Consider the following 12555-nt stretch of genomic DNA (forward strand, 5'->3'; position numbering starts at 1 on the left):
TACTATGGCAAAGGAAGGGGATAATAGTAAATCATGTATTGCTTCTTAAGCTTGTTTAGAAACAGCACTCATCATTTTTACTCACACATCATTAACCAGCAAGTCACATTGTCATACCTCATCTCACAGGAGGCAGAAATGTGCAATCCTACCATTTGCCTGAAAGGAGGGGAGCTGGAAATATTTGGTAAACAACTCTACTGGCAACTGCCTCGGTCATCCACCCACACACAAAAAATGATTTTCTACCTTTAACCGAAAGGAAATGTTACCACAGAATTGCTACACACCAGTTGTTAGATAAGGTGTCTGTTGACGTTTGGTTAGCGCTTCAGGTCTCCTGCAAATCTTGTCTTTATTAGGGCCCCAGGATTCATATCTGGGCAGAGGGCAGTAACAAATACTCTTCTGATGAAGTCACATATGGATATAGTCCCTGACCCCAGAAACTCTAGCCACCTCCTTCGGTTATTGTTTTCTAGACCCTGCAGCACTAAGGGATTTCTATAAAATATTTTAAGCATTTCCTTGGATATTTGTCATGAGATACCATTGCTTTTTCAATCATTTCAGGGAGGGCAATGGTAGCAATTTTTCATTTGACTTCATTGGCTTCTGCAGCTGTATTTTTCTCTAGGATCCCAAAAGGACTTGGAGTTAGATCCCAAAGGAGCAGGGATATAGATTTATGTATTATCCAAGGAACTGGTGGTGGATGGATGTTAAAACAAGAACCAAGTTCCTATTCTATCGCTTCCTCCATTATCCTTTCAATGTTGAAAACCTGATTTTCTGGTGTCACCATTTTTCTGGTGATATAGGCCAACTCTACAGACACTACATCTTAAACTTGCATTAAGAATAGTATTATAATAATCAGTATGAGTCTTGAGTGTTACTTTCATTTCGTTTTAATTGGCTATCCTGACACTTGACATCTCATCTCTCTCTATCTTGGCTCAGCTGCTGACAGTTCTCCTCCCACGGGTAACCCAGGAATGCAAGTGTTTCCAGCTCTATATTATCTGGAGCATGTGTTTCCAAGGTCATCGAAATAGAAAAAAAGAGAGCAGGGAAAAAAAAAAAAAGAGAGCGAGAGCAGGGAACTGTGCTGAGACATTACCAGCCACACCTCAAAGCATTGTGGAGCACATTCATTCACATTTCATCCTCCAGAATTCAGTTACATGTTCTTGACCTAACTGCAAGGGAGTCTGGAAAAGGAGTCTCCCTGTGCACACGGAAAAAGAAAATGGATTTGTGTGAGCATTAAGCCAGTTTTTGCCTGTAATGTCATCTGGGTTTTTGTTTTTGTTTTTAATTAGAAAGACAGTATGAGCGTTTAGAGGGAGGGACAGAAGGAAAGGGAGAGTAAGAGAGAGAAGGCCAGGCAGACTCTGTGCTGAGCAGGGAGCATGACATAGGGGCTAGACCCCAGCACCATAATATCAGGACCCGAGTGGAAGACAGATGCCTAACTGACTGAGCCACCCAGGCACCCCGCATGCCTATAATGTCCTCTTGTTCAGTAGTTTTGCATTTGTGTCTGTGGGGTCTTTAAGCAAACTTTGCAAAAATAGGAGGAGACATGCATTATAAGTGAAAGGCAGACCTGATGCCCAGGCTCTGTGTGTGAGGGATAAATGAACTAGAGAGGGAAATAAAGATGGGGGCTTAGTAACAAACCAAAATACTGAGGGACACATCTTGGAGGACTGGCATTTCCTAGTCTAGAAAGAACTTCTGGATGATCTTGAGAGACTCCCCTCACCCCACTAATAGCTTCTAAATTTAATCCTCCTGCACCAGATGTACAATCCTGCATTTACAATTCATTTTGGCCTACTGAACTTTCTATCTTCCACTTCTTCCATTTATATAAAAATGACAAGTTTTAATTACTTTTTCTTTCCCCACCAGCCTGGAAGTCACAGTTGGTCACTTTCTGGGCATTCTGTGAATGTCTAATTTCATAGTGATCTGTCCAGAGTGACGTGAACACGTGATGATGTCTTTACATAGTATAGTGCTATCTTATCTCTTTCATCATGAAATTCTAGAAGTTTCAGGTCGACAAAACTAAATGCAGAAACTGTGTTGGCACATGTTCTTGGATTCTAAATTACACGACTTTGTATTTGCCAAATTACAGGTACATTTATGAAATGTCTAGAAAGTATCCATTCTTGTATGGACCCACTATTCTGACAATGTCTGCTTGCTATGAAACAGCTATTCACTCATGTTGCCAAGAAGAAAATAAAACTGAATGCTTCCAGATGAAGGTAAAATATTCATATGTCAACTGTTATTTAGAGCCTTGTTCTGCGGTGTGTGGACTGTGTACCAGCAACGTACGCATTACCTGGCGTCTCATTGGAAATGCAGAATCTGAAGCTCTTCTCCAGACATACGAAATAAGACTCCATTGTAAAGAGATACTGAAGCAATTCATATTGTTATTAAAATTTGAAAAGTGTGAATTAGCATAGACACTACTTTGTCATAAATATTTAATATTCAAGTTACTATTGTTGCATATCAAAATACCCCAAAATTTATTGACTCAAAACCAAGGATCATTTTATTATCTCTCATGATTTCTGTGGGTCGGGAGTCCAGGAAGGGTTCATCTGAGCAGTTCTGGCTCATGATCTTTCTTGTGGTTGCAGTCAGACAAGGGCTGAAATTAGGACTCCGGGGGCCTGAATCACCTAGGGGCTAGTTCAAGATCTCTTTCTTCTCCCAGAATCTCAGGGCCTCTCCACGTGGTCTTGGTTAGTTTGGGATTCCTCGCAGCATGGTAGCTTCAGGGCAGATGGATTGCTTACATGGCCAAAGACTTCAAGAACGCATATAATAGTGGCTAAAGCAGAAGTCGAATGGCCTTTAATGAACTAGTCTCAGAAGTTACTTCTGTCATACACTATTAGTTGAAACACCATAAAACCTTACCAGTTTGAAGGGGACAGTATATATACTGTACCTTTTGATTGGGAAGACTGTCAAAGTCTCATTGTAAGAAGAGCAAGGAATAGAAGATATCCCTGCAGCAATCTTTGGAAAATACAATCTACCACACTTAATTTTAACCATGTAGCCTTTCTCTTTCATTGAATGGATATGAATCAGTGATTAGTTCTATGATAAAAGTACTTTTCATGCATGCTCGTTTCAGGATTTAAATATTAACATAAAATGACCATCTTTACTAGAGAGGGCACCAGATGGATTTTCCAAAGGTTGTACTGAAATGAGTAGTAGTTTGATAATCATTTTGATGAATTCTCAAGATTAAATACAGGACCACTTTGTTCTTACTGTTTTCTTTGATCTTCTCAGTGTAAATTTATTTCATATTCTTCAAAACCCCTATTTCTCTATTTCTCTAAACCTATTTTTCATATTGAGCTCCTCTTTGTCTGCTTTCTGTAAGAAATTAAATAATATATCTAAAGAGTTTCTGTCATATGCTAAGTACTCAATAATTATAGCTATTATCATTAAAGATAATATTAATGATATCATTATAATATATAGCTTTAATTTATATTATATACTTTATATATAAATATATTTATTATATAAATTTATTATCTCCCTCTCTGTTTGTTCCCTAGTGACTCCTTCAGAAGTCAATTTTGAATTCCTAAGCAGGACAGTTTTTTTGCTTTTTGGTTTATATTAATTAAAAACAGAAAAACAAATGATCATGCACACTTATGTCTTATTACTTCACATTTCTAAAGAATGAACGTTTTTGTAGAGGTTAAGTTTTTTTTTTTTTTAAGTAACTTGTGCTTACTCTTTTAAGTTACAAAGTTTTCTTAATTTTAATCCTTCTCAGTGGAGAAGTTTCCTTCATGTATAACATGCACCTATAAAGTTACCTTAGAGTTCTTCCCTCCTCTATCCTACTTTATGATCTTTACAGTATTGCTGATACCAGGATGTCTATTCCTAATGGTTCTGGCTTCTTCTCAGGGAAAATGACATAACCAAGTGTGTAAAAATTAAGTCTATGATCAGAGAATATGGTTTATGAATTAAGTCTTCACAGACTCTTGGAGAAGTAGACAATCTTATTTGTACTAGATTTTAAATGGGTAGAATACAACAAAATAAGGATTAAAGTAATAATTATATTTATAATTGATTAAAAATATAATTAGTTATATTTAATAATAATTATTAAATTATGATTATTGTGCCAGTTTTGTGGTTTGAATATTACTTTTGTGTATATTTTTTTAATTTGTTCTTAAAAATAGTACTCTAAGGTACAGTTAGCCAACTGGTCATTATAATGTTTAAGTGAAAATATAGAGCTGTTCTGAAATTTAAAAATATTGCTAATATTTCCAACACATAGAGATACCAATTTTAGATTTTTCCTTTTGTTCATTTCTCTATCCACAGATTTTCTTTTGTACATTGTGATCATACTGAAGACTTAAACTTTCTTTTTAGTAGAAGTATAAATTTTGTCAAAATTAATGTGCCATTATTTACTTTACCATCACAATGTTGAGACACATTTTATTTGTTTCCAAAATTTTACCATCATAACAAAATATGCATGCTCTTCTTTTTGCATAATTATGTTTTTATTTATGTAGAAGAATTTATTTGCAATAGTTTCAAAAGTAAAAATCCTGGGTTAAAAACTATGAACATATTTGTGGGGGAGGGGGACTTCATTAATGTATATTGCGAAACTGGAGCATATATTTTAGATAAGCAGTAGGAGACATGTCTAAGATGACAGAGCTAGGAACTTGAATAAAAACAAGATACAAGTATAAGACCTAATTGAAATGTATTCCTTTGGCTCTCTGGACTTTTGTTTGCTTAATTTCATGTCTTCTTTTCATTCCAAATGTTTGAGGTTCTAGAACAAGTGATTTCTGGGAAGTAAGATACTATTTTATAAAACCAACCAACCAACCAACCACATTTGATCTCTTTTAAATAAGGCAATAAGGACTTTCTAATTCTGAGGAGATAAACAACTTGTACTTTCCTTTCTTGTTTACTGATTACACGAGTGGCTTTTTCTGTTACTACCACATTTCTGTGATGAGTTGTTTTTCTAATTACAGCTAGAACCCATCAGAAAATACATTAGAGAACTATCTTGGAGGCATCACCATTTATGTGAAATTGGAATTAAATTCAACCATAAAGTAGCAAAAGCAGTGTAAGTTACTGATTGAGATACATGAATTTTATTGCTTTTGGATTACCCCATTTGATCAAACTCATGTGAAAAATTATTTTTCTTTTATTTAATAATGTCTCTCAATGCAAACTTGTTTCCTTTCTCTACACATATGCTATTTGCCCATTTGATAGGACACAGAGAGCTGGGCTTGAGACCGCCCAATCCTTCTCTCTACCCACTATCTCCTGCCTCAGTTTCTTCCATCTGGTCAGATCCCTTAGCCTCTGCCTTTAGTGCACAAAAGATTCTGTACATGAAGATGCAGGCACTTAATTGTTCCACATGATAAAGGCTGGAAGACAAAATATTTTCTTTCCTCTGAGAAGATAGGAAAGATTTTGGCTCCAGTGAAATGCAGAACAGAAAAATTTAGTGGTGTTTTGTAGGTGTTTTGATGGAAGAGTGTGGGGTGAGGAGAATTTGTTTTACTCAGTGTGCCTATTTCCTGGTCCAGATTGTATTTCTGTCCAAGTTTACCTGTGAAGAGATGTATCTTCCCTTATATCACCTCCTTTCCCAATCTGGGACAGCATTGGGCTGCACGGGAGCTTAGTTCTCCTTACAAGGCAGTCTCATTTTTCCTCTTGCCAGAGACATTTTGGGGATGTTGCTCAGCTGTCAATAGGGAGAGGCAAGGGAGACCCAAGACTCTTGTAATCATTGTCTTTATGATGAAGAATTTTACTTGGAAATTCAGGTCAGATAAATTTCCAAGTTATGCATCTAAGCAACTCAGCTTCTTTAAGTGATAACTTCAATGATGAAAATGACTATGTTTTGCATGATTATGAATTGAATGGTGTTTGTTTTATGATTTAGATCTTTGTGTGGCTCTGAGTGCTATCACTGAAGAAATAGAAGGCATTTAAAAGTATATATTTAAAATATACTCTCTTCATCCTACATTTGCAAATGTGTTTCTATTATTTTGGTTACTCAATGAACTAGAACTAATTTTAGAAAGGATTGAACTCAAAATATGGTCTAAAATGTACTTATTTTTCTTTTCAGGGAATTGGTTCTGCTGACTAAAAAACAACCAAAAACTAACTTTTCTGAAATTGCCAGACTGGCCGTGTATATTAAAAATCTGCATCAGACATGTTGTGAAGGAGATGTAGTCGCATGTGTACTTGGCAGGGTGAGAGCCTCTCCTTTCTTAAAATTCACTTCAGGCTTTAAAAAACTTACAATTCTAAAAACTCTAAAATTCGAAACAATAACAACAAACCTTACAACTCTTAAAAAAAGGTGACCATGATATGTAATGAATCTAAAATGAAGTAATGAGCACTTCTCAATATTACCAGTAGAGTTGACAGTAGTGTCTCCCCTCTTCTCTCATCCCAAGTCAGGCAATGATTTTTTTCTTCCTTCCTTCCCTACTTTTCTCCTTCTACTCCTCCATCTCTTCCTCCCCCACTTCCTTTCCTCCTTACTTATCCTGTCCTTCTTCACTTTATTCTGTTACTCTTTAATTTTTAGAGCTGACCTTTAATTTCCTTCGAAATAGGGTTTGTATTTCATTCATCTTTGAATCCCAAGAATTGCAACTGAGGGCCCAGGCCATATCAGCCTGGAGGATAAAAGAAGCATGAAGACAAAGAGGTCGGTCTGGGGTTTGGGGGCACGGACACCATAGAATTCGCCCGCCCCTCATCCAAGTGTAAAGTCTTCAAATGCCAGAGAAGGAAAAATTTTAACTGTCAAAAATTCAACGAGGCTTTAGTAAATCACAGATTACAAGTCCTGTTCTTATTCTTTCTGCAAATTAGAACATTGATTAATTTTCATCATGATAAATAAAACCCAGGAACAAAGAGAAGCTAGAATCCTAATTTCATGGGGATATCTATGACTCTTATGGACAGGAGCCCCCACCTTCAACTATTTTAGTCCCATTCCATGAAAGATTAAAGGATGTGAGTAACAGTGGAAATTAAAATAGAAAGCCATTGCATAGACACTCAGTAGAATCCCTTGGATTCTGCAGCCTCAACTATTTACTTTGTGAATGGAATGGAATGGAGCCGGGGTCAGACCACACGTATCCTTTGGTACCATTGTGGTTGTCAAATCAGTGCCACATTCAGCCCTACTGCTGGGAAAGGTGACAGGAGCCACTGCTACTTTCATCTTGGAGATAGACAATATAATGTTGTTCTTGAGTTACTTTCTGTATGGCAGTAATCCCAACTAGTGCTGGAAGAAACACTACCTTGCATACTTAGAAGGAGTCCTGGCTTTTCAGGACAGGCAATTAGAATGTTATTTGCATGAAGGTTGGGTGAACTTGGGAGTAGAGTTAAAAGAAAGTGGAGGCCTGACAGACGCAATCATAGTTAAAGAAAATAAAACAAAATCTCTAATATCCTTTAAAACATAAATAAGGAGCCTCGGTGTCCATCGAAAGATGAGTGGATAAAGAAGCTGTGGTCTATGTATACAATGGAATATTCCTCAGCCATTAGAAATGACAAATACCCACCATTTGCTTCAACGTGGATGGAACTGGAGGGTATTATGCTGAGTGAAGTAAGTCAATCGGAGAAGGACACACATTATATGTTCTCATTCATTTGGGGACTATAAATAATAGTGAAAGGGAATATAAGGGAAGGGAGAAGAAATGTGTGGGAAATATCAGAAAGGGAGACAGAACGTAAAGACTGCGAACTCTGGGAAATGAACTAGGGGTGGTAGAAGGGGAGGAGGGCGGGGGGTGGGAGTGAATGGGTGACGGGCACTGGGGATTATTCGATATGTTAGTAAATTGAACACCAATAAAAATAAATTAAAAAAAAAAAAAAAAAAAACCTATGCCAAACCAGTAACTCCATTTCTGGTTCTACATCATGTCAGGAATGCCAGAACAATCTTCAATGATTTCATTGTATTGGCTAGTATTCACAAACAATATAGATAACTATAAATGGTTCTAGTATTCCTGTCTTGGTCCAGACTTTAAGGAAACAGGTTTAAAGTTACTGGCTTGACAATGGTATTGTTTACATGTTAAGGGATTTTTCACTCTTATTTTAGAGGTTTGAGTTTTTTAAAAGATTTTATTTATGTATTTGAGAGAGAGAATGTGCATGTGCATGAGCAACAGGGTAGGGATGGGGGTGGGGGTGGGTAATGCGTGTGAGGGGAGAGAATCTAGAGCAGACTCCACACTAAGCACGGAGCCCAATGAAGGGCTCCATCTCATGGCCCTGAGATCATGACCTGAGCCAAAATCAAGAGTTCCACGCTTAACCAACTGAGCCACCCAGGCATCCTGAGGTTGTTTTGTTTTAATTAGTTTGATTTCTGAACATTAGTAAATGTTTTGTTTTCTTAGGATGATCATTTGATTTCCATTTAACTTATCCATTGGTGAATTATATTTAAAGATTTCTTAATTTTTAACCATCTTTAGGTTGCTTAAATCAATTTAATTTTGTTATATTTCTGGATTTTACATATATATAATTTTCAAATTTTTGCATTTCTGTTTACATAAAATTGGTCTAGAACTTCCAGTATTTGGTAGTCTAGAACTACCAATACTTTTGGTATTCAGTTATGCTAACTTCCAAAAATTACACTGTTTTTCCTTTCAAAATCTCTGAAATAACTTCATAGTATTGAGAATTACCTGCTTTGTGAAGGTTTGAAAGAACTTGTCCATGAAACTGGAGCAGGACTGGAGACAGAAACCTGGGTGACAGCTTTTCCATTTCTTTTGCTATAGATTTATTTTGACATTTTTCAGTCGATCCTCACTACTTATTCACGCACTTGTGAATTCACCTATTTGTCAAAATTCATTTGTAAGCCCCAAATCAGCACTCAGCACTTTTATGGTCATCTGCAGGCTGACTGGTGTGTGCTCAGAGCCGCGAAGAATTGGAGTTGTGTGATGCCCATAATCCTGGCTGGGGGGGACTACTGAGTCAACAGCCCTAGGGAATGCCTTCTTGTTTTACTGTAAATAAGTGTCCTTTCTGCAGTCTAGTGCCACATTTTTCACATTTGTGTGTGTGTGTGTGTGTGTGTGCGTATGTGTGATTTAGCTGTTTGAAATGGCCCTCAAGCATAGTAAGTGCTGAAGTGCTGACTGGGGTTCCAAAACACAAAAAAAGTCATGATGTACCTTAAGGACAAGCTAATGTGTTAGATGTATTAGTTCAACATTAACAAATCATCAATACATATTAAATAAGGGGTATTTAAATAGAAACACACATAAAACAAGGCTATATCTTGATCTGTTGACAACAAAAATGTGACAGAGGCTTATAGGAAACTAGTCTTGGATTCCCCTTAGAGCTGATGAGTTCGTATTCACAAATTCAGTGAATTTATAACTGTTGTGACTAATGAGCATCAATTGTACCATTTTTGGGTCAGGTTTTATAATATACATTTTTAAAATAAAGTTTCCTTTATGAGCATCTTCTCACTGAGGTATTGGGTTCTACATAATATTGCTATTGGATAACTAAAAACATCAAGCATATAATTATAGTTCTTTTCTGCATGTAGTTGCATTTTCGCCTTTATTTAGCTTTGCAAAGGTCCTACCTAATGTACTGGTCTTCTTCCAGGGAAAGTTTTTGGACTTATTTACTAATTCTGCTAGGTTTCTGCTTTTAATTTTATTAGCTCTCTCAGGTTTGTGTAGCTGTTTTTAGTTCAGTTGTTTGGATTGACTTCTTACTTTTTCTGTACTCATTCTTTTTCAATAACATTGTTAACAAGAATGATTTCAGTTGAACATCATTTCTTTGATACACTATTTTCCAGTTTGTTTATTTATTTATTCATTTTAAGAATGTTAATTCCAAGATAGTCAACATAGTGTCATATTAGTTCCAGGTATACAGTGTAGTGATACAGCAATTCTGTGCATTACCCAATGCTCATCATGATAAGTGCACCTTTTCTACTGTTTATTTTTCATATTGATTTAATTGTCTTTTTATTAGAGTATTTCTCCCAATGCTTTTAGGAATGATACATGGGTTATTTATTACCTTTGAACTGTATGTCCTAGAAAGTTTTCTATACTTATCACTGCTTATAACATTACATGATACTTCACAACATCACATCAATTCAAAAAGCAAGTAATCTGTATTGTAGATGTTAATTTTTAATGTTAACTCTACCTAATCACTCAGTCAACATAATTCAATTTTACATTGCCGAGTTCTCTCTCGTTCTTTGACTTCAAAGCACTATTGGACCAACATTTTGGGGTTGTATAATAATTGCTATAGTACAGACTTTTAAAAAAACAATTTCTTTGTGCCAACTGCTAATTCTAAGCACTTCACTCTTATTCAGAAAACACTTTTTTAGTACTTTACCTGTGCCAGGCTCTTTTTTTTCTTCCTAATAATTATTAATCCATTTAATTCCCATAATCTTAGCAAGTATTATTTTAACCCCATTTTATAGATGAGGAAATTGAAGGAGAAAAGGCTAAGTACCTTGCCTAGGTCACTCAGTTGGAAGATAGCAGTCAAGACTAGAAATCAAGAAGTCTGACTTCAGACCCAAAGCTGTCAATCACTGTACTGGTTTATTTTTCCAGTGATGATTGCAGAAGATGATAGGGAGAAAGACTGTATTCTTACAGTTTCTTTCATCAATTTTCTTCCCCCTCTTTTTTTTTTTATTGGAGTTCAATTTGCCAACATATAGCATATCACCCAGTGCTCATCCGCCAAGTGCCCCCCTCAGTGCCCGTCACCCCATACCCCCACCCACCTCCCTTTCCACTACCCCTTGTTCATTTCCCAGAGTTAGGAGTCTCTCATGTTCTGATATTTTCACTCATTTCTCTCCTTTCCCCTTATATTCCCTTTCACTATTTTTTATATTCCCCAAACGAATGAGAACATATAATGTTTGTCCTTCTCCGATTGACTTACTTCACTCAGCATAATACCCTGCAGGTCCATCCACGTTGAAACGAATGGTGGGTATTTGTCATTTCTAATGGCTGAGGAATATTCCATTGTATACATAGACCACATCTTCTTTATCCATTCATCTTTCCATGGACACCGAGGCTCCTTCCACAGTTTGGCTATTGTGGACATTGCTGCTATAAATGTTGGGATGCAGGTGTCTCGGTTTTTCTCTGCATCTGTATCTTTGGGGTAAATCCCCAGCAGTTCAATTGCTGGTCGTAGGGCAGATCTATTTTTAACTCTTTGAGGAACCTCCACACAATTTTCCAGAGTGGATGCACCAGTTCACATTCCTACCATCAGTGCAAGAATGTTCCCCGTTATCCACATCCTCTCCAAAATTTGTTGTTTCCTGTCTTGTTAATTTTCCCCATTCTCACTGGTGGGAGGTGGTATCTCATTGTGGTTTTGATTTGTATTTCCCTGATGGCAAGTGATGCGGAGCATTAATTTTCTCATGTGCGTGTTGGCCATGTCTATGTCTTCCTCTGTGAAATTTCTGTTCATGTCTTTTGCCCATTTCATGGTTGGATTGTTTGTTTCTTTGCTGTTGAGTTTAATAAGTTCCTTATACATCTTGGAAACTAGCCCTTTATCTGATATGTCATTTGCAAATATCCTCTCCCATCCTGTAGGTTGTCTTTGAGTTTTGTGGACTATTTCTTTTGCTGTGCAGAAGCTTTTTATCTTGATGAAGTCCCAATAATTCATTTTTGCTTTAGGTTCCCTTGCCTTCATAGATGTATCTTGCAAGAAGTTGCTGTGGCCAAGTTCAAAAAGGGTGTTGCCTGTGTTCTCCTCTAGGATTTTGATGGAATCTTGCCTTACATTTAGATCTTTCATCCATTTTGAGTTTATCTTTCTGTATAGTATAAGAGAGTGGTCTAATTTTATTCTTCTGCATGTGGCTGTCCAATTTTCCCAGCACCATTTATTGAAGAGACTGTCTTCTTCCAGTGGATAGTCTTTCCTGCTTTTTCAAATGTTAGTTGACCATAGAGTTGAGGGCTCATTTCTGGATTCTCTATTCTGCTCCATTGATCTATGTGTCTAGTCTTTGTGCCAGTACCACACTGTCTTGATGACCACAGCTTTGTAGTACAACCTGAAATCTGGCATTGTGATGCCCCCGGCTCTGGTTTTCTTTTTCAATATTCCCCTGCTATTCGGGGTCTTTTCTGATTCCACACAAATCTTAAGATGATTTGTTCCAACTCTCTGAAGAAAGTCCATGGTATTTTGATAGGGATGTGTAAATTTCCCTGGGTAGCCTTGACATTTTCACCATATTAATTCTTCCAATCCATGAGCATGGAATATTTTTCCATCTCTTTGTGTCTTCCTCCATTTCTTTCAGAAGTGTTC

General features: G+C 36.8%; 1 protein-coding gene across 2 annotated transcripts in view; it reads left to right on the forward strand.

The window, feature by feature from the left end:
* Window positions 1-12555, forward strand: part of LOC112652257 (alpha-fetoprotein-like) — a 53414-nt gene that overhangs the window by 6269 nt on the left and 34590 nt on the right. For both annotated transcript variants that reach the window (XM_025435766.3, XM_035720597.2), the window contains exons 5-7: window positions 2153-2285; window positions 5103-5200; window positions 6236-6365. In XM_025435766.3, coding sequence (XP_025291551.3) covers window positions 2153-2285; window positions 5103-5200; window positions 6236-6365 — 361 coding nt within the window. The remainder of the gene's footprint in view (window positions 1-2152; window positions 2286-5102; window positions 5201-6235; window positions 6366-12555) is intronic.

The sequence above is a fragment of the Canis lupus genome, chromosome 13 (assembly GCF_003254725.2).
Source record: "Canis lupus dingo isolate Sandy chromosome 13, ASM325472v2, whole genome shotgun sequence".
In the NCBI taxonomy this organism is placed as follows: Eukaryota; Metazoa; Chordata; class Mammalia; order Carnivora; family Canidae; genus Canis; species Canis lupus.